At 34.3% G+C, this 23,599-nt stretch overlaps 2 protein-coding genes across 2 annotated transcripts; one reads left to right on the forward strand and one right to left on the reverse strand.

Annotated features, from left to right (window-relative positions):
• Nucleotides 1–8,107: 8,107 nt before the first annotated feature.
• LOC121235151 lies at nt 8,108–10,525 on the reverse strand. The gene is made up of 5 exons (XM_041131424.1): nt 10,172–10,525; nt 9,635–9,880; nt 8,788–8,869; nt 8,415–8,629; nt 8,108–8,301 (listed from the first exon to the last, which is right to left on the reverse strand). Exons 1-5 carry the CDS (start codon nt 10,432–10,434, stop codon nt 8,181–8,183), a joined length of 927 nt encoding a protein of 308 aa, XP_040987358.1. The 5' UTR covers nt 10,435–10,525; the 3' UTR covers nt 8,108–8,180.
• A 5,612-nt stretch (nt 10,526–16,137) lies between these two features.
• On the forward strand, nt 16,138–18,590 carry LOC121236143 (polygalacturonase 1 beta-like protein 3). The gene is made up of 2 exons (XM_041132659.1): nt 16,138–16,360; nt 16,464–18,590. The coding sequence occupies exons 1-2, from the start codon at nt 16,280–16,282 to the stop codon at nt 18,321–18,323; spliced, it is 1,941 nt and encodes a 646-aa protein (XP_040988593.1). The 5' UTR covers nt 16,138–16,279; the 3' UTR covers nt 18,324–18,590.
• Nucleotides 18,591–23,599: the final 5,009 nt, after the last annotated feature.

A 23,599-nucleotide genomic window follows, 5' to 3' on the forward strand; every position in this document is an offset into this window, starting at 1 on the left:
CGTCAACTGACCTCTTTGTTTTATTTTTTATTTGAAAAAAAAAAAAAAAAAAAAAAAAAAAAAAAAAACTCTTCGGTTAGAACAGTTGCGAGTGGCAGTTACCAGATGGAGTAGTCAATAATTATCATATGCTAATAAAAAGAAGTTATTAAGTCCGTTTGTATTCGTATCTTCTCATTGTATCTTATTTTATATTTATAATTTTTTTAAATTTTTATATAAAATATAATAAACAATTCAACTTTTTTAAATTTTAATTTAATTTTTTCAAATTTTTAAATAATAATAATATCAAAAAATAATATTATAACAATATTTTTATCAACTTTCATGTTTCATCTAAAATCATATCATATCATATTTGAATTCAAACCAACCTTAAGTATCAACTCTTCAAGTCTCAAGAGTTTTAAAATGAGAAAATCAAGTTCGAACCTCACCCTATATATTATATATATTATTATATATATATATATATATATATATATATATATAATCAGACTATTTGGATAAAATTTTCCATTTCAACGTGCATGCCCTTTAAAAAGAAAAAATGCATATTTCTTTAACAAAATTTATGGTGTTGAGGTGGATGAATGGCATGATGACAAAGGAAACGTATTATCATCTATATGAGAAAATAAGTAAGATAGAAATTTATGTGGTTTGATATTATAACCTATCTCCACAAAGTTTGGATGTTATAAATTCCCGGACGATATTTTTTTATATTACAAATGAGTATTTATTTTTAGTATTACAAGATGAAGGGAAAATGAAGAAGATGTAGGAAAAAGAAGAGGGAGGGAGTACAGACTTCCGCATAAAGTTCTCTCTTGTCATAATTATTATTTTAAGCGTAATTGTCTTGTCTTATCATATTTTTTTAAATAATATATTTTAAAAATTAAATCACTACACATGATATTTCCTGACAGAGAAATATATATATATATATTTATTAATTTAGAGTCTTTATTGATCAGATGCTTGGAGGCAAATCTTATAGTATATATATATATATATATATATATATATGTAACATCCGCATCTATATGGTTAATAATAAAGTTACTTTTTAAAAATTATCAGGAGTTGAAGTGCTGCTACTATACATTGACTTAAAAATATTTTTTTATTCTAAATAAAGCGCCAGATACAAAGATTCTATAAATAAAATAATTTTTTATTAAAATATTGAGATCATAAAAGAGAGTATACGGAAGTATTTATTAGAATTTTTCAAAACTCGTGTCATAAAAATCATAACTTAAAATCTCTATACATGATTTAGGCCACTATCACGCCTTATTGAACTAAATCTCATCATGCAGCTTTATCGTCATAATTATTCTGATCTGGGGTAATTTAAAAACATAAAAACAAATTACGTTTGGATGTTGAAGTGAGTTGAGTTGAGATAATAAAATATTGTTAGAATATTATTTTTTAATATTATTATTATTTTGAGATTTAAAAAATTTGAATTGTTTATTATATTTTGTGTTGGAATTTGAAAAAGTTGTAATGATAAGTTAAGATGAGTTGAGAGGAGTTGAAGATCCAAACTAAGCCTAAAATGAGTTGATGACCCAATAAGAAACTCATCATAATATAAACATACTTAACATAAAATTTTTCATAAAATATTTAATGCCGAGAACTTAAAATCACGATCGATCATACTAATGTTTGTACTATGCACGACTGATTTATCTGAATTAACTTACTGATCTAACTTATTTGGTTGGCTAACACACTTAATAATGTGGGCAAAGGTTGTGCACTAATTTTCTCTGCTGCAGCAAAGGAATCCGACTGTGCAGTACTCTGGCGTACTACAGTAGATCACGCTTAAGTATGTAGCTTGCATGCCTACCCTGAAACTTCATTGGTACCATACATCTGAATAACCATTTGATTAGCTGTTATGAGCTTATCTTACACTAGATCTTATGAAAACTTACGTATCTTATGCAATGCAAGATGCATAATACATACATAAATATAATATGCGAATGAAATATGATGGATAACGTGCTTGCAAATATCATGACATGAGTGGTACGTAAACACTGGCTTCAAAAGAACTACTTTTAATAATAATATATATAACTAGATAACGTATGCTAATCCTAATTTATGATCAAACTACTTATCTTGTAGTATTGTTTTCTAAAATTTCTGACACAAAATTGATCACGATGCTAGACTGGGAGGTTATGATTTTTTTTTTTTTAAATAACAAGCGGAAGGGAGATATTTATAGATAGATTTGGAAGAGGGTGACGACCAATTTGAGTTGAACTCAATTAAAGAGTTTTAATGTGAAAATGACTTGTAGAGTTGTATCCTTGTTGAAATAGGATGCCGATAAGTTTGAGTTTGAGTTAGACTCGATCAAGATCATTCAAGAAGAGAGTTTGAATTTAAAAACATGATCTAATAGTTCATTCAATATAGGATTGACAGTAACTGAGACTGCATAAGAGACTTCAATCAGTAATGATTTTAAATTGAAATAAATTTCTAATGGTCGATCTTTAAATTCTAAAATGAATTTAACTCATTCAATAAATAATAAATGTAATTTAACCTAGTTATTGAGTTTAATTAAAACTCATTATCAATCTCAATAATTTATCACTCATGAGTTTATCTAATATGACCTATTAAATATAATTTAGACCTAATAAAAATTATTAATATCTCGATCTTAAAATTATTAAATCGGGTTGTTACATTGTATCAAGGGTTAAAAAAAATATAAGTCTTGCCGGTGAAGGTGCAGCAGGTATGCATCTTCCCTATATAGCAGCTTGTGTCATTTTCTTGTTTGGCTGCTTCCAAGCGAGACAACTGGAATGGAATCTAAAGATGTGAAAATAAACGAGGCCTGAAGGTTTATAAGGATGATAATACAGAAGAAAGACAAGATAATGTAAGTCCTTGGGAACCTTCGTTGTCTGTTGGGATTTGGGAATGACTTTGAGCCCTTTTTTCTAATAAATAGAAAAAAATAACATGAGGACGAATAAAGTGAGATTTTGGACTAAAAGCAAGTGAAGAGCTCAAGGGGGAATCCATGGCTGACGTGCTGGAACCAGATTTGCCTTGTGCTCTACATTCATGTTTGTCATGTAAAGTGCACAAAACTCTCGTTCCCTAGAAATCGACTGCCTTTGACAAGTTGCATTTAAGAGTACAATACATCTCGAATTGGACATGTGGGTTTGGAATTACTTCCAACTCACTGTTCTCTGTTTCTTCTTCTCTCTCCCTCTCACTTTCCGAATCCATAATAAGGAAGAGTGTTCTTCACATAATGTCTGTCTAAACAAGCAATGAGGTTCAGAATATGTGTCAATCAAGCCTTATAACCAAATCCCAAGCCTGCCAACCGATTGTATATCCAGTCTCATGTAAGGTCATGCCAATGGTAGAACAGAACAAACATACAAAATGGTTGATTCCACTTCCATCAAGTTTTTCATGCCAAGATCCATGGCTTATATTCAGAATGGTGTCTCAAGGAGCATTGCCAAAAACCAGTAACAATCAGTGCCCAAAATCTGAAAGATCCATGACTAGAGTAGAACAAACTGATACTGTATGATTTGCTTCTGATTTAGAAAGGGAAATCTTGATAATACATAGCGGATGATTTAGTTTACCACAGAAGATCAATCAGTACAGAAAGGTCAGATGATTTGCTGACATGTTTCAATCCATTCACATATATGCTACCAAAGGAAAAGTTAAGCGGGGAGTTTTGTACATACAAATGCAACAAATGCAGTGTCCAGAAACTAAAATACAACATGCAGACACATGTTGCTTTCATGTTGGTCTTAGATGCTTGGAAGAAGATGCCATCCCACATATAGGCGAGGCATTTTTTCGCATGTAGGCAAGGGGGCAAATAACAGTGAAAAAGAGAAATTATGCTTCATAAAGGTAGGCGAATAATGGCCATTACAATTTCATGATATGAAAATAACAATAATAAGCCTACTTTGCGGCCAGATTCCAACTTCTTTGTATCCATGACCCACCAATCAACAAGCATCTTGGAAGCTCTAAGCAACCAACACTTTTTAAATAAATCAAATCAGAAAATTGATATATTATCAGAAAGCAATGGAAGACTTTTGAAATGAAGTCCACCATCTCTCACCTAGAACCTTATTCTCCATCAGGTTTAACTGTGACCTTACTGTATCAGTTGGCTACAAAAACCAGCAGACTCATGCTTCCTTTAGTTTATAAGTATTTGCAATTGGCAGCATAATAGGAATAACATGACAATTCGCATGCATGAAGATGTTTGAAGAGCTATAGATGCAAATTATCATATGCCCTTAGATTTGGAGAAATTTCACTTTTCAACTAACATGGTTTTATACTTTACATGCCAAACGCCTCGTTTGGATGTTCAGATGGGATAAAAAAACTGTGAATAGTAGTGAAATAGTTTGAGTTAAGATATTTTATGGGTTTTGAAAAATAAGAGAAAAAATATTGAATAAAAATATTATAAAGTTAAAATATTGTTATAATATAATTTTTTAATATAATTTTTTTTAAAAAATTTGAAAAAGTTGAATTTTTTTTTTTTTTTTTTTTGTGTTTTGTTTAGAAGTTGGAAAAGTTGTAATGATTAGATAATATTAGATGAAAAAGTTAAATATTTGAAATTGAAAAATGTTTGTATTTAAAATCTCATCTCATCCCAACATCCAAACGGGGAAATCCACCACCAATCGCTACAAGGCCTCATTTTCTGTTACATAGCACACCTATTTTCCCATGACGCCTAATTGAATTCCAATTCTTGGCCAACTAACTAATGATATTTTTGTACCCCATCTGCCTTCCCATAAAAGTCACTTTGAACTTTGAAGCCTCTTTTTTGGTTTGCTAGATCACTTTGAAGCTTCTTAAGATGCTTGGCCAGACCTATTGGGATGGAAAACAATGATATAAAATAAGTAGGTAGAGTTGAAAGAGTGTCTCTTGCATCATCAGAGACCCAAATGTCCTCCGCATCACGTACAGGTAGGGGTGGCAATATGTGACACGATCCGTTAACTCAACACGAACAAGACACGATAGAAACGGGTTTGGGTTTGGGTTTGGGTTTGGCCTTACGGGTTCGGGTCAAAACAGGTTGACTCATTAAGACATGATTGCTTAACGGGTTACTAACGGGTCAACCCATTATAACCCGTTAAGAAAGTTGAATTTACACTTATACCCTTCGACCTAAAATTGTAACATCAATATTTTACGTGTATTTATCATATTTGGGATTATAACTTTAATATTATTAAAATGTGTGTTTATCATATTTGGTACTATTGGGATTTTAATGTCGGTATTTTTATTGTTTGGATTGTAATTTTGGACTTATAATTAGTTTTTATTTTTTGTAAATATTTTTTATATTTTAATATTTATATAAAATCAATCAGGTCAAACGAGTTGAAACGGGTCTGTTCAACCCATTAAAGTAAACGGGTTGAAATGGGTAGGGTCGGGTCGTGTCAATCTAATTCGTATTTAGGAACGGGTCAAAACGGGTGGTGCTAACCCGTTATCTTAATGAGTCATTTTAAAATTTGAGATTTTGACACGAAATCTTTAACGGGTCGTGTTCGGGTTGACTCATTAAGTATAATGTACATATCTTGACACGACCCGTTAACACGATTTGACACCCCTACCTACAGAGACTAATTCTGATTTTTCAAGTTAACTTTTAGCCTTGATACAACCTCAAAGCATAGAAACAAGCATCTCAAATGACTTGAGTGCTCTTGGTAAGCCTCGCCAAAAGATCAGCGTGTAGCCCTCAAAGAGGAGATGGAACACTAGGCTACGTTTGGATGCTGAGATGATCTCAAATAATTTGAGTTGATCTGTGAATAGTAGTATTTTGTGGGTCTCATTAATATATGTTTGAATGTAAATAAGTTGATATATGTGTTTGAATGTATGAAATAAGTTGAGATGAGTTTAAATTTTTTTATGGGAAGTTGGAAAGTAGTGCGTCTCATCCATGATTGGTTTTGAATGAGTTGAGCTCATTCCAACAACCAAACACAGCTTAACAGTTCATTCATGTTCCTATGCATCATTGAGAAGCCTAATAAGAGCCCCACATCCACCGTAACGCATAACATCCGACTTAAAGCTTCCATAACCAATATAAAGATAATGGAGGTAATGAGTCTCCTTGTCGCAATCCGTGAGAACTATTAAACAGACTTAATGACGCACCATTTATCTAGGTAAAGAATCTCACATAAGATACACAATGGGCTATCTACTTGTACATTTCTCCCCAAAACTGTATCTCCTCAATGTGCTATAACCAAAATCCCAAGGGGTTGGCCCAAGTGGTGAAAGCTTTGGTCTTGGGATATCATTCATTTCAAGGTCCAAGGTTCAACATCTCATGGGTGCAAACAATCCCTTGGGGCTACATCCCCTAGTAAAAAGCCAGCAATTTAACCAGTTCTGTGTAGGAAAATTTTCTAGGGTGCGGTGTACGGGACCGAGATTTATTTTGCAAGGGTAGATCTGAAGGGCCATTCTTTGGAGAGGTTCCTTGACATTAAAAGAAGAAAAAAAGAGGAAAAAAAAAAAGGTATAACCAAAAGCTCCAATTGGCATAATCATAAGCCTTCTCTAAATCTAATTTAAATAATGCCCTTGGGGTCCCCGAACGGATCCTGCCATGTAGACAACTGGTAGTTAGGGCACGATCTAAAGTTTACCTCCCCCTAATGAAAGCATTATGGGTTTCAAAATCACCTTTTCGAATGCTGTCTTCTGCTAGGACTTGGCACTGATTTTGTAGACAACACCCAACAAGCTAACAGGATCGAAATCCTTGGTCTCCACAGCCCCTGCTTTCTTTGAAATGGGTGTCATAAAAGTTTTTTTTTTTTTTTTCACTTACCCCGCATATGAGATTCATGGGAAACACTCATTAGATCTACCTTGAGTATCTCTCAACACTTCTAAAAGAAAGAAATAGAAAAGCAGTCAAAACCAATGTCTTGGTTTTGCTCTATAAATGTCTCTATTCCTTGCTCCAATTGTATCAGAAGCTCCAAAAGTAGCAGTTTGGATCTCAATTATCTGTAGAATTTTTTCTTTACTTCCTTGTCACAGCCTGCATTCTCTATCACTCCTTTGAACTTTATCAGGTACAGCCAAATTTAAGGTGAATCTAGCTTCCAAAATTTGTAAGGTTTGCGAAGGTTTAATTTTATTCATTGTTTTGCATGTGGGCAAATCATCTCTGGAAAATCTTACTCAATCCATTGTGGTGGCTTGCACTCAATCACTCCTCAGAGCTTTCTCAGGTACACTCAAATTTTATACATTTTTTCAGCACTAGCTTCTTGAACTCAGAAGGTTTTAAAAGGGTTCATCTTATCAAGGTGGCTTCTTGTATTCTTATTTTTCTTATATTTGGTCAAATCATTGATTTTTGTGTTCTGTGTGCATGTTTTGGTCTTTTATTCACAAGGCTTGCTACTTCTGAATAAGAGGTAAGTTTTATTGATACGAATGAAATGGGCATAGCCCGTGTACACAAGAGGTATACCAAAGAACACCTAAATACATTCTAGGATCAATAAACTACTTCTGAATACTTATAAAAAAAACTACTTCTGCATACTTGAGCGAAATATAAGTCTACATTTCCATAATATAGCTGCCCTTGAATAATTAACTAAGGATGTGCTAATTTTGTAAAAGTCAATGGCAGGAAAGAAAATCATGGTGCATGTATGGTTGTTTGTGCAGTGAAATTAAAGATGCATACCCAAACTGACTTCTCATATGAAGTGAACTGTACCTAACGTTCCCCAGCTTTATTATAACTTTGATCATAGATTTTCATAGAACCCACCTTAAGATGCCCTCCCTTGTAACATAATTATAGGCGCCAAGGTTTGGGCCCCTTAAGCCTGCATGTATTGCAACCTGAGTTGCTATATTCAGTGCTGACCTCTCACCCAGGTTGGACAGTACCCCAGATTGACTGTCTCCAGAAGTGATGGCAAACAACCAATAGAAAACAAGTAGATGATCTGGAACAAGTAGACAATCTGCCACATCCATTACTTCTGCTTGAGTACAAATTACAACAAAGGGAAAAATTAGTTACAATTTGGTGGATTCAAACATTTATATAAGGCAGAGGCAGGTTGCTTGTAAGTAGGGATACTACTGGCATCAACAAATCGGACTTCACCAGGAGCAAAAGAAAGATCCCTATGCCTGAAATTGGAAAAAAAAAAAAAACCTAATGACTCATTCTCCTTTTTACTTAAAAAGAATTTGACAGTGAATTCTCTATGGTTCACATAATGGATTTAAGACCATCTCGTTACCTTCGTAGGTCAAGTCCAACCAAACCAGCTTGTAGGATTGTCAAGTTATCAGAGTCTGGTGAGACGATAATGACAGTGTCACCAGAATACTGGGTCTCAAGAATTGACATGAGTTGTGTTACGCGAACAAACACATCTGCAACACTTTCGTTCGGGGTTCCATCGTCAATAGGAGGAGGTTTTATTCTAGTAGAGATACTATCTGATGCATATACCTGAAGCATTTCCAAGCCAGCATATTTAGTATCATTAAGGATACTGATGTATATGCTTCTTACGCTCAATAAGAGGAAAGAAAGAATAAAGCTGTTTTAAGAAGATATTGAATTCAAATCCCTCCTAATCCCAACAAAGAGGAAAGGCAAAGTCCTACTTCAGAGACAGAGTCCAAGTTTTTGCCTTCATACGCTCCCAATCCACGAGCATCTAGAAAGCTGTACTCTGGTACAATATAACTGAAACCCAAGATATAAATAAGCAAGCTAACTATGTAGCCAAACAGGTAAAAATTAAATAAAGACTGAACCAGCTGCCGCAGCGGATAGGGTGATACTACAGTACCAAACTCTGGTAGCTCTGCTACCCTTTTCACTTAGGGAAAAACAAAAGTACGAAAAAAAAGTTGCCATGAAATAAATAAATAGATTACTGCATTCCAATCCCAAACTGGTCTGCAAAATCTTAAATCTGTATCTCCCCAAAAATAGTAAACCCGAAGTTGAAGAAACTTCTCTTCTTTGATAACTATGAAATAGTGAAAGCAAGACAGATGAAAGACTGTTCTGAGTTTAGAAGTTCAATTATTTTTTTGATCGGTAAATATGAATTTTATTGAATAAGGCAAAGCTAAGTACACGGGACATAAGAAAATATAACCCTTTTCTTTTCCAAAATATATATTTTTTTTATTGGCACCGGGTGTCCAGGAATAGTGTCCCAACTAATTCCGGAGGTACACAGGCCCTCAGCAAGGAGTTTCCTGCAAGTGCACCTCAGATAATTCAAGGAAAAAATTTCCCAATCCGATGACCCTTAGAGATTGTTTGCACCCAAGAAATTGTTTTCTTTTTCAAAATATTACGATCAACTAAATGGAATATCAAAGTTCAAAATATCATATAGAGCACCATTCCACTCCAAAATCTTCTTTTTATATATTATAAAAAATCACATTCTGTTTTCTCTAAACCAATGATTCTATTGAAAACAAATTCACGCACCTTCGGCTGACCCTATTAACCGATGCTATAATCTCCGCAGCCTGATAAGCCCTCTGAGTAATAGAAGGCCAAATCCAACATCCATTTTCACAAGCCCCCATTGCCTTCAGTTCAAAAGCAGCCCTCAGAGTCTGCTTCTTCCCCTTTTCCGACAACCCGCTATCCACGGAAGTCTTTGCAACTGGGTTTGTATTAATGATTCCCAAGCTCTCATACTCAGACTCCCCAGCCCTCACAAGAAAATACCTTCCCACCAACAAAATAAGAAGCAATAACAGCAATACCGTTGCTCAGTTTGTTGCTAGGAAAATGTACGAAAGTACAAAACATCTATAAACATTTTCCATCCCATATAAACACCGTATGGAACCAGGTAAAGCCAAGGCCTTTACCCGACTCTATTTCATTTCTGAAATAAAATGCACGCACGAACCATAACCACAAAACCCATTATTTACTTTCCATTGTTTAGTCAATTTCCTCAGCAATTACGAATAGCTAGATAGAAAGAAATAGCTTATGGGTTTGTTAAGTTACCTATTGCTGAGACGAAATGGAGGCATCTGGAAGAGGCCACGGGCATCTGCGACTGGTACAAACACTGGGAGTAGAGAGTTGAGCTGAGGAGGTGTGAAAGGGGTGACGGAGATGGAGATGGAGATTGTGACTGCAGTGAGCAGGTGCCGGCGACCGATGGGGACGTAGGGAATATTGTGGGGTTTGGGGATCGATGATGGAGGAAGAGATGAACGTAGTGAGAGAAGAGGGGTTGTAATGGAGGAGGAAGATATTTTACGCATTTTGGCGGGTCCTTGCGATGCTTCCGAGTACTGAGAAGTGAGAACATCTTTGTATACTTCTCTAATTTGTGACAAAAGATCGTCGAAAAGAAAAAAAAGGACTATTTATCCAAATATCACACATGAAGTTAGATGGCTTGTGGTGTAAATATATGTTGTTGTGAAAACGATTACAGATAAATAAAAGTAAAGAAGAAAAAAAAATTCAATCACACGATATAAATTTACCTTATTCAGCAACGTACCTATGTCTAAGAAATTGCAAAAGATTTTATTATGCTAAAGCATAACCCTGTACACTTTGGGGCGAAATAAACAATGTTCAGTTGGCCGCACTATTCATAATAAACATATTTATAAGGTTTAAAGGTAAAAGTTCTAATTTTTACTTTTCTGCAATATTTGTTCAAGCGAGATGTTGAGCGAGCCAAATTTACACTTTGGTTTGTCGTTTTCACAACAACATACACATACACTTGTATGTTATTGTGAAAACGATGACAGATAAATAAAAGTAAAGAAGAAAATAAATAAATGATCAATCACATAATTTAAATTTACGCAGTTCGGCAAGATGCTTATGTCAACGGAACTGCAAATGATTTTATAATGCTAAGGTATAACCCTGTACACTTTGGGCGAAATAAACAATGTTCAGTTGGCCACACTATTCATAATAAACATATTTATAGGGTTGCACAGCAGAAGCCTTAATTTTAACTTTTCTGAGATATTCACTCAAGCGTAGTATCGAACGTGCCTCGAATGAACTTTATGTTCGATGTTCGCTTAAGTGACATGTCAAGTGAACCTCAAGCAACATGTTGAGTGAATTTCGAGTGAACTCTCCTGAGGGCAACAGATGTTGAGCAAACTTTTAATTCAGCTTGGGCTGATATGCTCCATGGCACAAGCCTCATTGAAAATCTACCTAAAAATCTTAACGAATCCTTGTTGAGTCAAGTCATCAAATTATACCGCCATAAGAATAAACCAAGCCTTACAAACCCAACATGTGTTGGTCAGTCAAGCTATACCAATAGCCAAAACTGACAACCAACCTTATGCTTGTCAAATTTTCCAAATCAGTATTGGCGTTGATTGACTGTAGTTAGCATAAGATTGGTGGGATATAAGGATCGAATGAGTCTTTTTCATATTAGCAAAAATATTGAATCTTCTAAGATTAAAGCCTCCTCAAGTTCTTACCCAAACTCAAACGTTTTAAACGAAAAAGAAAGATATGCGCATAAAGTGAGCCATATCATATATATTGTTGTTTGTATAAGTATTTCAAGTAAAAGAAATTACATTTACAGTCCTATGGTGTACAAGTCCCGTGCATTCTTTTTGAAAAATGTGTGTCCAAGATTTATCCACTTTTTTCAAAATAAGTGTTTAGGACTTGCACACCCTAGAACTATATCTAGCATTACTCTTAAAGTAATATTAAAAATAAATGATATTGGGCTCACTTTATGTGTCTATCTCTCTCCTACTTGAGATCCTCAATTAATTCAAATAAGAACTTAAGAGCATATTTTTTAGTCTTCTTAACCTTCTTACTTACAAAGATGTTGTAACTTTTTTTCCTAACCAAGCATATCATACATATATATATATATATGTATATTAAATAGTTATAAGATAGAAGATTCAAAATGGTGGGAGGCTTTAACAATCATCCCAAATTCCCAATGACTTGACTCCCACCTATTTCTCATAAGAGGAAGCCGTCTGAAGCGGTTTTGTTGCAGTCCGATTTTCGAACTGCGACACTATGACCAAAGTCGTAGTTGGTTATTTTGTACTGCACTTTGTTGGTCTGGTTTATTTGAAAGAAACTCTCACTTCCTCTTTCTCCTGATCTTTGGTTAGGATAAGTGAAAACATAAGAAAATAACATTCAGAAGATGGTTCGATACGCCGACGGAGCACCCAGTGGCTGTGGAGGTGTATGGGGATCACACGCTACCACTGGTGAGAGGATGATGGTCGGAATTGCAAGATCTGAGCCAGCTGATCTCATTTTTGTCACGTGTGGTGGCACAATGTGCACCGTGGTGTGGCGGTGTGTGAATCTCATGCACAGCATAGGTCGCGAGTGGGACTCAAAAGCTACTCATAAGGTCGAAGTTTTTCTAGAAGTCGAACGATTAATAGCTGAGGAGTCTAGTGGTGCGGCACGTGGCGGTCTTGGGTGGCTAGAAAGCAATAGATTAGCCCATCTCCATGTTATTTCTTGGAAAAAGGAAAAGAAACTTAAAAAAAATACTGGACAGCTCTGGAAAGTAGGAGGGAAGGAGGAGCCAAAGCTCCACCCCGGGAGAGAACTTTAAGAGAGGAGAGAGAGAGAGGGAAAAGCAAAAATACAAAGATGTTGTAACTGTGAACCACACTTGGAGGATTCCTTTGCACATTGTAATGCCATCGGTCCATAGTCAAATATCAATTCGCTCATCTTCTACTATTGTAGCAAACCAGATCACTTACTTTAGCGGCTTAAGAGCATTGGCAATGGACTAGCCAAATGCCAATGCAAGTCCAAACTTTAGCTAGATGTGAGAAAAAGCCTCCACATTCGACTAGCCAATAGTCCAAAGCTTAAAACTTGAGCTACAGTAAATCTTAAGTGCTCTCCAAACATGGCGAGTTACTGTTCACTATGTAAAGTAATATTTTATTATTTTATCTACCTCCCTCTCTCTTTCCCTTGTTCTTTTCTCTTTCTTCATCCCGAAGAGCCCCATTTCCCTCGTTTTTCCTCCTTCAGCTTCGTCTTCTTCAACCCACACGGACCCTACTCTTCGTCGATCGTCCACGTTGCCGTCATCTTCCATTTCTTTCTTTTTCTCTTCCATTTCTCTCACGCTGAATCGCACCCTCTCGTTTATCCCTCCCATTTTCGTCTTCTATCTGCACCATCACCGAATCGCACCCTCTCCTTTCTCCCTCCCATTTTCTTTTTCTCCCATTTTTGACTCCCTTAGCAAAACCTTTTTTTCCTTTTCGCTCTCGAAACCCATTTGTAGACCAACCCACACCTTTTTCGTTCCCTCCCTCCAGATTTTCTTTCCTTTCCATTTGCAGAGAACCCATCGAAGGCATCAGCAACATAGATTATCTAGACTTCTCTCTAGCCATGACTTTTGCCCTAGACTGTCGAAATCAACAACGCCATATTCTCTCGACGAACTCAGGTATTTCACAAGGGTATTTCATGGCTGCTAAAATGAACTGCTCATGGCTGCAGTATCTGTATTCTTGGCGGGTTAATGCTTTCAATTTCTTGAATCTGTCTCTGATTTTACAGCGATCCTAGCTTATCAAGTCCAAATTTTGGGTATTTCTTGAGGAGTTTGTTTTGGATGCATATGTGTTATTTTATCAGAAATAATTAAAGGTATAGGTTTATTTAAGAAAGTCGGTGGTCATCATCAAGTATTGTTATCGGGAGCTGTTTCATATGTGGTTATTGTCACCCAATTACCTCACTGGGTTCAATTGGCTGGAGATTAACTTGTCTATGAAGCCGTTAGAGTCATATATTATTTATTGATCCTTAATTAATATGTTCATCTATACAAATCAAAAAGCAATTTATATGGTCATCTATATATCTCGCTGTACAGTGCTGTTCTTTTTTTTTCCCTTGTCAGCACTACAATTTCTACTACTTACAGTGTAACGTCTGCTATGGTATTTTCCCTGTTCATTTCTGAAGAATTGCTAGATTGAAAATCATGATTTAGATAGTTTGTGCCATACGTGTTTTAAATGCTTGTGTTTATAGACACAACAATTTGTCAAAAGCACCTTGATTGGTAATTCTGAACTATGAAGTGCATTTTTATTCCCATCTTGTTTTGTGAATAAATTGGCTGTTGGTTCATAATTTTGAGAACTCTGGTGTATGTTGGGAGGATGCTCTATATTTCTTCTTGAAGGTTTCCTTTGAAACTTTGTTATTGTGTTAGACTGACGTGTTAACTGATATGCAGGGTAGTTGGTTGGCGTCATGGCAAGGGTTTTGGTTCAGTCAGCTAATATTTCTGGTTTAGTTGCTAGAGCAGATCTTGTTGGGTCTCATTGGCGAAGGAATAAGAATTACTGCAAAGGTTCTTAAATCTATGGGAATCAATCTTAAAGATGCACAAGTAGAAGTGGAAAAGATAATTGGGAGGGGTAGTGGGTTTCTTGGTAAAACCATAGCTCACGTTCATTTGCACTGTGTGTTCCTGCTGGACTGGACACGGGTTATCTGTAGGAAGTATGGTTCAAGTTGTTGTCTCATTAACATGAGTTATACCAAATAGATTGGTTGTTGTCTATCAATTTTGGGGTACTAATAGCTAGATTGGTTGTTGTCTATCAATTATGGATGTTCAGAATATTTGTAAAAATTGAAAAATATTTGTGATTTACAACTATGGATGTTAGTGCTATTTGTAATTGCTATTCTTGGATGTTAGTGCTATGGTAACCATGTAATTGTTGGGTAGAAAAAATGTTGGTATGTTTGTATATTTGATTGTTGGGTGAATGGTTGGACAAATATATTTATTGAATAATTAGATTGAGAGAAAAAATAGTTGAAAAATAATAATTTTATTTTTTAATAAAGTTATTAATTAATATATGAAGTGTATTTGTAAAATATTAAAATAAAAATTTATATTATTAAAATATATAATATTTTATTATTATTTAAACTTTAAGATAGTTAGTCTAATATGGACTAATCTAGCTACAAATCCATGTTATTATAACATTCTAACTAAATTTTAGACTTAACAATATCTGGTTCATTGTCAATGTAGCAGTTAGAATTGAAGTTCCAACTTCATTTCTAACAGTAGCATTCTTGCCCACCTATTAATACCATAAAGCACAATCCCAACTTTGCTTATACGTGCGTGCATCTTTTGCCTCTCTTGAACAGAGGTTCTTTTACTTTTTATCATTTCTTCTGAGTTCCGAGCCATATTATTTTCTTTTTGTTCCCAAAGCAATTGCTTCTTGCTGGTTTGACAAGCAAGCATTAGGTTTCTTGCCAGAGCCGGTGGGATCCCTCCTTGATAGCCGAGACTTTTAAGTTTTAACTGTACACTGCTGCACTCTGCGCACTAGTGCTCCAAGTGGGTGGGGCACTTGAGTCAAAAGGGAAGCATTTCTGAGTTTGGGATTATTATAAATCGAAGCTCTAAATATTATCAAAACACCATGAATTCCCCCACGTTATTTTGGACTTCTACAATTACTCTTTTGGGTATTCGTGTCCAGCCCTTTGAAACGTGTACAAAAACTCTTGACTTCTGAGATGATGCTCTGGTTCACTGCAAAACAACTGCTGTCTTCCCACTGGCCACTACCTAATCTATGCTATTAGTTTCCCAGTTTTCCTATTTCAATGCTTAAAGATTACTATCTTATCATTTTGGCCATGATTATTGTATTAATATCTTTATTTACTAGTACAGGGAGAATCCTTGATACTTGTTCTACATAATATTGCACCATATCTCAGTTCTTTACAAGAATGCCTGTGTCCCATCTGAACCAAAGCATAATATATTAATGCTTGAAATCTCTACCTGAAGGCAGACTTGATCAAAAGCATGATATCTTGGCTTTTTCTTTCTTGCTTTGATGTTAACTCTTACTGTCTGTCCAAAGCTTACAAACAATATTAATATATACTGGCATTTGGGGAAAAAGAATTAACAACTCCTGCTTACTTTCTTAGGCTAAACAATTCCCACAAGCAAAAGAAAACAAAGATTAGGAAAAAGACAGGCTGCCATCTCTATTTATGCTCTGAGTAGACCAAGTACTCTCTCTGTGCATGTCTCTCCCAATGGACAGACAAATCAATACGACGAATTTCCTCTTGCTCTTCTTGGTGTTATTGCTCTCATCTTTCAATGTAAGTGTACCTGTCTGATCTCTTCTTATTTTGGCCTAATATAACACAAATCTCTTTTATAACACTCTCTTCTACCTTCTTGGGCTTTTTGCTATCTTTGTAGGTTTTTCAAGCCAAGATCACTGAAACTAGTACTGAAATCCTACCAAGCTTTTCAGAAGTACTCCAAGCTAACCCATTCACGCCCAGAGCCTCCCTGATCCGCTACTGGAGCAAGCGCATCTCCAACAACCTCCCGAAACCACTCTTCCTTCTGTCCAAAGCCTCCCCTCTCAATGCAATCAACTTCGCCATTCTTACCAAACTCGCCAACCAAAACTCCCTCTCTGCACACCTCGATTCCTTCTGCTCCTTAGCCAACTTGTACTGTTCCTTCGACTCCTCGAGCACAGTGCTGGACAATAAGCACGACAAAGACGCCAACTTCGCCGTCTATTCCAACAAAGGCTTCGCCAACTACGGCTCTTCCCGTCGAGGTGGCGTCGACTCTTTCAAGAACTACTCCGACGGGCTGAACAACCCCGGCGACTCGTTCAAGAAGTACAGCGGAGCCTCCACCGCCCACAGCGAAGCATTCACCAATTACGCAAACAACGCAAACGTTGCTGACTCCAACTTCACCAGCTACGGCTCAGGAGCCACCGGCGGCTCCGGGGAGTTTAAGAACTACGACAAACTCGTCAACGTTCCGAATCTCCGATTCACAAACTATGACTCCGACGCTAACAACCACAAACTTTCTTTCTCAAGCTACAGCGACGATACCAACTCGGGTTCCGAAGCATTTACTGCCTACGGTAAGAATGCAAACAGTGGCCCTAGCGAGTTCAACAGCTACGGCGACAACTCCAACATAATTGCTTCGGGTTTCACTGGCTATGGCGAGTTGGGTAATGGTGCAAATGACTCGTTCAGAGCGTACGGTCAGTCAGGGAATAACCCACACAACAATTTCAAGAGCTATGGCATGGGAGGAAACTCTGGGATAGATAGCTTCTCAAGATATAGAAATGGAGCAAATGTGGGCGACGATTCTTTTCAATCTTATGCCAGGAATTCCAACTCCGGCAAAGTGAGATTTGCGAGCTATGGAAGATCGTTCAATCACGGAAACGACACGTTCAAAGAGTACGGTAAGGGGTCGACAGGTCGGACCAATGTCGAGTTCAAATCTTACAGCATGGATCGGACATTCAAAGATTATACCGTTAAGGGTGTCGCCTTCTCTGAGTACAACAATTTCAGCACAGTATCAGAGGGTTCTTTACGGGAGGGTGGCAGTCATGTAAATAGATGGGTAGAACCGGGCAAGTTTTTCCGGGAGTCTGATTTGAAGCAGGGAAATGTCATGATGATGCCCGACATCAGAGACCGAATGCCCAGAAGATCATTTTTACCTCCAGGGATTTTGTCAAAATTACCCTTCTCGACCTCACGCTTGTCCGAGCTCAAGGAAATCTTCCACGCGCGAGAGAATTCGACTATGGAGAGCGTGCTATCCAACGCGCTGGCGGAGTGCGAGAAGGCTCCCAGCCGGGGCGAGACCAAGCGATGTGTGGGCTCGGCGGAGGACATGGTAGACTTTGCCGTCTCGGTCTTGGGCCACGACGTGACGGTGAGAACCACAAAAAATGTGAGTGGGTCAAAGCAAAAGGTGATGATTGGGAAGGTCAAAGGGATCAACGGTGGAGAAGTGACCAAATCAGTCTCATGCCATCAAAGCTTGTACCCATACCTATTGTATTATTGTCACTCTGTACCCAAAGTTAGGGTGTATGAGGCTGATATTCTGGACGTGGAGAGCAAGACCAAGACCAACGAAGGCATTGCCATATGTCATATTGACACGTCAGCTTGGGGGTCAGAGCATGGTGCCTTCGTGGCACTAGGTTCCATCCCGGGGAAGATTGAAGTTTGTCATTGGATCTTCGAAAACGACATGACGTGGACCATTGCTGATTGAGAGGACCACCAATTGCTTAATTAGCTAATCTCATATTTTATTATATAAAATTTATCATAGCGTTGAGATATTGCATTAGAGTTTTGGTGTGATTTGGGACTTTGAGGACCCATAACATGTTTTTTTTTTTTTTTTTTAAGGCTCTTTTTCACTCAATAATTTAGTGTATTAAGGTGAGTGGGCATCATGCATCATTCATTGTATCTTTGATATAGATTTCTCACATGGTATTACTTCAATAAATATTACACGTACGCTTCATTTTTATGTATATCTTACTGCATACTTATTAATTCCAATAAAATCATTGCTCCAAGAGGTATATATTTATTGGATTTTCATTTAATGTAAACCATGAACTTTAATTTGACATGATCAAAGGTGGATCCCAAAGATCATCAACCTGGACATCGTTTTAAGCAAACTTACCATAAACATCCAAAATGATGTTGTTATATTTAGTTTGGATATTGGATACTCAGATATTTTCAGAATAATTCATTACGATTTATTATTTTTTACATATTTTTTATTACTATTCATTACTATTCACAAATATCTGAGAATACTTTACTACCCAAACGCAACTATTCTCCCAATGAAAAAATTACAATTCTTGAAAGAAATTAGAAGTAAAGCATATATAAAGCCAGAATTTTTATTTTTGATTTGTACGAGTTTTAAAATTTTAAATATACAAATGTCACGCAATTTTTTTATAAAAAAAATAAATTTTACTATAAAAAAATTAATTTTTTTAATAAAATTCACTTTTTTCACAAAAATTCTGCACAAGACTTTTACTTATTATTATTCCCAAAACAAAAAGCCACGTACGCATAAATATATATATATATTTTTTTTTTAAAAAAAAGAAAAAGAAATAAGAGTTTGCGGTGCAAAAGGCAGAAATTAAGTTAAGGTAATGGTTCTGAAGGAACAAAATCCTTGCATTCTGTCCATCTGAGAATGATTTGGTCTGTTCTGATTTGGTCTAAAAAGAGAAATTATTAAGGGTCTAATAAAGAAAGAAAGCTATCAATGGCTTACAAAAGACTTGGCAAAAAAGCAAAGCTTTTGACAAAAAGAACATCAGCTTATAAATTTGAATTAAAAAAAAAATCAATAAATTAAAAGTGGCTAACAAAAATAAAAATAAAAATCGATTGACACTTTTTACCTTTAAACCTCATAATCAATTTTTCCCATTTCACTCTACATTTATCTCGTTTCCAAAAACTTACATTTGACTTTCTCTTTTTATTTAATCTTTTTCAAGTTTCTTTTGATGCAATCTGGATAGTGAGATGAGATAATATAATTTTAGATAAAAGTTAAATAAATATTATTCAAATATTATTTTTTAATATTTTTATTATTTTGAGATTTGAAAAAATTGAATTATTTATTATATTTTGTTTGAAAATTTAAAAAAATTATAATGATAATATAAAATGAAACGCTTTCACTATCCAAACGGATATATTCTTCTCTCTCTTTAACCTTTTATTTATTTTTATTTATTCATATCTTATAATGTAAAAAAAAATAACATTTCTCTCATGTTATGTACCAAGTTTTATAGGGGTCATCACAGTACAAAGTTGTATTGCTATGAACTCTATACTTATTTTATTTATTAGTATTAATAAATATAAAATAATATATTAATATTTAGATGAACTTACTTTAATATTATAATTTATTTTGTTTATAAAAAGAAAGGTCACACCAAAACCAAACATGTATGGTAGAAATGTGTGAGTCAAGTCATCGAAAGTGGTAAAGAACAAAGGATAAAAGTGCGCGTTTCAGTCAAAAGAAAAATTAGAGACTACAGTACGCACACTTGCAGCTTTGAGTGCAGCTAAAGCATTAATCGGGCCTGCATCAAAGTGCTGACTCTTGTAGTGCTAGAACTTGATGGCTGATGATGGCTGTCCATAGAATATCTATTCTCTATAGACAAAGAGAGTTCATGTTACGTTTCTCTTAGGACTTAAGCACGTGTTTAATTATTATTATTTTATTATTATAGATTATAAAAGATTAAAGATTCGATTATTAATATTCATGTTAAAATATTTAACATATAGTATCAGAGATTTAGATTATAGATATCATATGATCTCCATAAATTATACTATAAATTTTGATTTTGATCTTCATTACTGTGTGTATTAATTTTGCATAGTAACTTGACATGCTTTCTTTCTCGAAATATATATTATTTTGATAAAGAAGAAAACTAGAAATATATAGGTGGGTACCAATTTTGATGCATGGGATCTGAGACGTAAAATATCGATCGATCATTAGAAAAGTCTTTATCTTTTCAAAGCAGACAGCCATTAATTATTAATATTGAACGATCTGATCTCATAAAGTTTAATTTCTTAATTTTTATTGTAATAATTAATATTTCTCTTTCTTGGTATCTCATATAGATTAGCTTAAACTGAAATTAAAGAGAACTTTAATTATCAGCATTACTGCTGAACAATCGTACGGATGATAAATAGGAATATTAATACAGCTTTGACTAATTCCTCTAGTGGGTACGTACCATTTTTTTTTTTTTTTTTTGTTTTTTTTGGGTACAAATTACGCCCTAGCTAGTACCTTCAATTCGATGTAATTACAAGTGATTATAATTTGGTTTCGTTTGAATTATCAATCCATTTCAACTCATCTTAATTAATTATTATAATTTTTTTAAATTTTAAAATAAAATATAATAAAAAATTCAATTTTTTTAAATTCTAAAATAATAATAATATTAAAAAATAATATTTTAATAATATTTTATTATCTCAACTCAACTCACTTCAACATCTAAACGCAGTCTTATAGATCTAGTCCAAGTCCAAGGAGACCTTGTTTGAAGTATTGAATGACACAACAATTAAAATAGTGGGCTGAAGTTGGCCCAGCCCGAACTGACTTTATTAAAAAAAAAAAATGATTGAATCACCAATGCCAAATCCATGGACCGACCCGAGTATTGAACTGCATCACGCAATGTGTTTGTGTTGACCGTCCGGATCTGGTTCTGACCCGGATCCAACCAAATTATATATATTTTTTTAATATTGTCAATAAAAGAATATTAAAAAAAACTAATTTTTAAGCATGTTATTATTGTTAAATACATATATTAAATTTATTACATTTTCTATACATGTTATTATTGGTATATACATTTATTAAATTTTATTTTTATGCATGTTATAATTGTTAAATACATGTATTAAATCCTATGTACATGTTATTATTAAATACATGTATCAATTGTTTATTTTGGCTCTTATTATCATGCCATGTATATATTTGCTTATCCAATACGGGACAAATGAATTATATCAAAATTAAAGAAAATACTGGTTGTCCAAAGGTACAAGACTGTCTTAATTTTTTGTGACAAATCATTAAATCTCATAGTAAGGTGGATATGGTGGAGCGAACATTTTGTGTGTCAAGATCTACTCACAAATGAAGATTTTGATAACATTACTTAGTTCATCCATTAAAGTAAAGTTGGAGTGAACAATTCGTGTATCAAGATCTACTTCCAAAGGAGGATTTTAATGACACTACTAATTCATCTATTAAAATAAAGTTGGGGTGAACATTTTGTATGTCAAGTTTACTACCAAAGGAGAATTATTGTGATACAGCTAATCATCCATATAATTTAAAGTTAGAGGGAACATTTTGTACGTGAGAGTTTACTCCCAAAGAAAAATTATAATGATACAGCTAGTTCATCCACTTAATTTAAAATTGGAGGGAACATTTTGTATGTTGGGGTTCACTCCCAAAGGAGGGATCTCAATGACACTATTATTTCATACATAATAGTTTAAATTATGTTATTGTTTATGAATGTCGAACTAAAATCATTAATGTGATTAAAATGTTTTTCTTGTAGTAAGAATACAAATATCTTTACAAGGTTTTCTATACAAAATATACAGTAATTTAGAGAAATATGAGCATGTCAGATTTTCACTAAGGTCTAATTTGGGAATGACTATAGTTCTAGACCCTCTTTCACTTATTTCAAGTCTAAAATCAAATATTATTGATAATAGTGGTAAGGGTCAGAAAGAAATAATGTTTAAGAAGATGAAATTAATTATTAAATATCAAACTTTGAACTTTAGAAATGGAAATGATGAAATCTTCTTGTTTTGTATATAATGGTTTACCCCAGATGCATTATTACTTTATTAAAATAATAAGATATGAACGAGTTGGTAGCATGGTTGTTAAATTGATTTTTTAAATTTGTATTAAAAAGTAATTGTATTTTTTGGGAAAGTAATAAAATGATGGTAATGAAAATATAAGAATTGTATCAATTGAATTTTGAAAGAAACAATGATACATAAAGGTTTAGATGCCCTAAGCATAAGACATGATTCAAAGGGAAGGGTAAACCTTTTTTTCTGTATAAGTTTCGAATCAGATCTTATACATGTTTATACATTCTTTTTAGATTGAACTTGAGTGCAAATGTTTATATGTATTCTGTCTATATATGTTTCAAATCAAACTCTATAAATATTTATACTTATTTTAGTGGTTAAATTTGAGTGCAAATGTTCATATTTATTTTGTCTGTATAAGTTTCAAATCAAAATCTATAAATATTGATACTTATTTTAGTGGTTGAACTTTAAATTGTTTCAAAATACCATTTCTGTTTGTTCTATTTTTCCTTCCAATAAAATTGTTATCTGCCTTTATAATAGTACTTTTGTTAAAAGTTTTTCCTATTTACTTATGAGGTATGTATTGGAACCAAATGGAAAATAATTTATGAAAATTTTTACAATTTGTGGCATAGAATTTGAAACATAATTTGTGACATAAAATATTAGAGAATATCTCCAAGAAAAGTTATAGAGATTAGTAAATAAAATATTTTTTGCATTTAGATTTTCTAATCTCAGGATGTGTATTGATTTATATAAAAGGAAAGCAAATCAAATATATCAAAAAAAGATGGCACAAGGAATAAAGAGTTTTTTGAGATGATGGATATAGACACATGTAAATCTTTTTCTCTATAATGTTTCATATAAGTATTTCATTACTTTTATAGATATTTTCATGATGTGAATGTATCTATCTGGTATATGAGAAGTCTCAAGTCATTGGTAATTCTTGAAGTACTTCTCATGAAGAGGAATTACAATTAAATAGAAATGTGAAAATCATTGAATTGAATTAAAGTAGTGTCATAAAAAATATTAAGAGTTGGGCTATAA

Source organism: Juglans microcarpa x Juglans regia, chromosome 6D (assembly GCF_004785595.1).
Source record: "Juglans microcarpa x Juglans regia isolate MS1-56 chromosome 6D, Jm3101_v1.0, whole genome shotgun sequence".
Classification (NCBI taxonomy): domain Eukaryota; kingdom Viridiplantae; phylum Streptophyta; class Magnoliopsida; order Fagales; family Juglandaceae; genus Juglans; species Juglans microcarpa x Juglans regia.

Coding starts and splice junctions, on each gene's coding strand:
- LOC121235151 (XM_041131424.1), bottom strand. CDS start 10,434: ATGCGTAAAATATCTTCCTCCTCCATTACAACCCCTCTTCTCTCACTA. Junction 8,630..8,787: donor ACTTGGACTCTGTCTCTGAA/GTAGGACTTTGC, acceptor GAAATGCTTCAG/GTATATGCATCAGATAGTAT. Junction 8,302..8,414: donor GTTGGACTTGACCTACGAAG/GTAACGAGATGG, acceptor TTCCAATTTCAG/GCATAGGGATCTTTCTTTTG.
- LOC121236143 (XM_041132659.1), top strand. CDS start 16,280: ATGTCTCTCCCAATGGACAGACAAATCAATACGACGAATTTCCTCTTG. Junction 16,361..16,463: donor TATTGCTCTCATCTTTCAAT/GTAAGTGTACCT, acceptor CTATCTTTGTAG/GTTTTTCAAGCCAAGATCAC.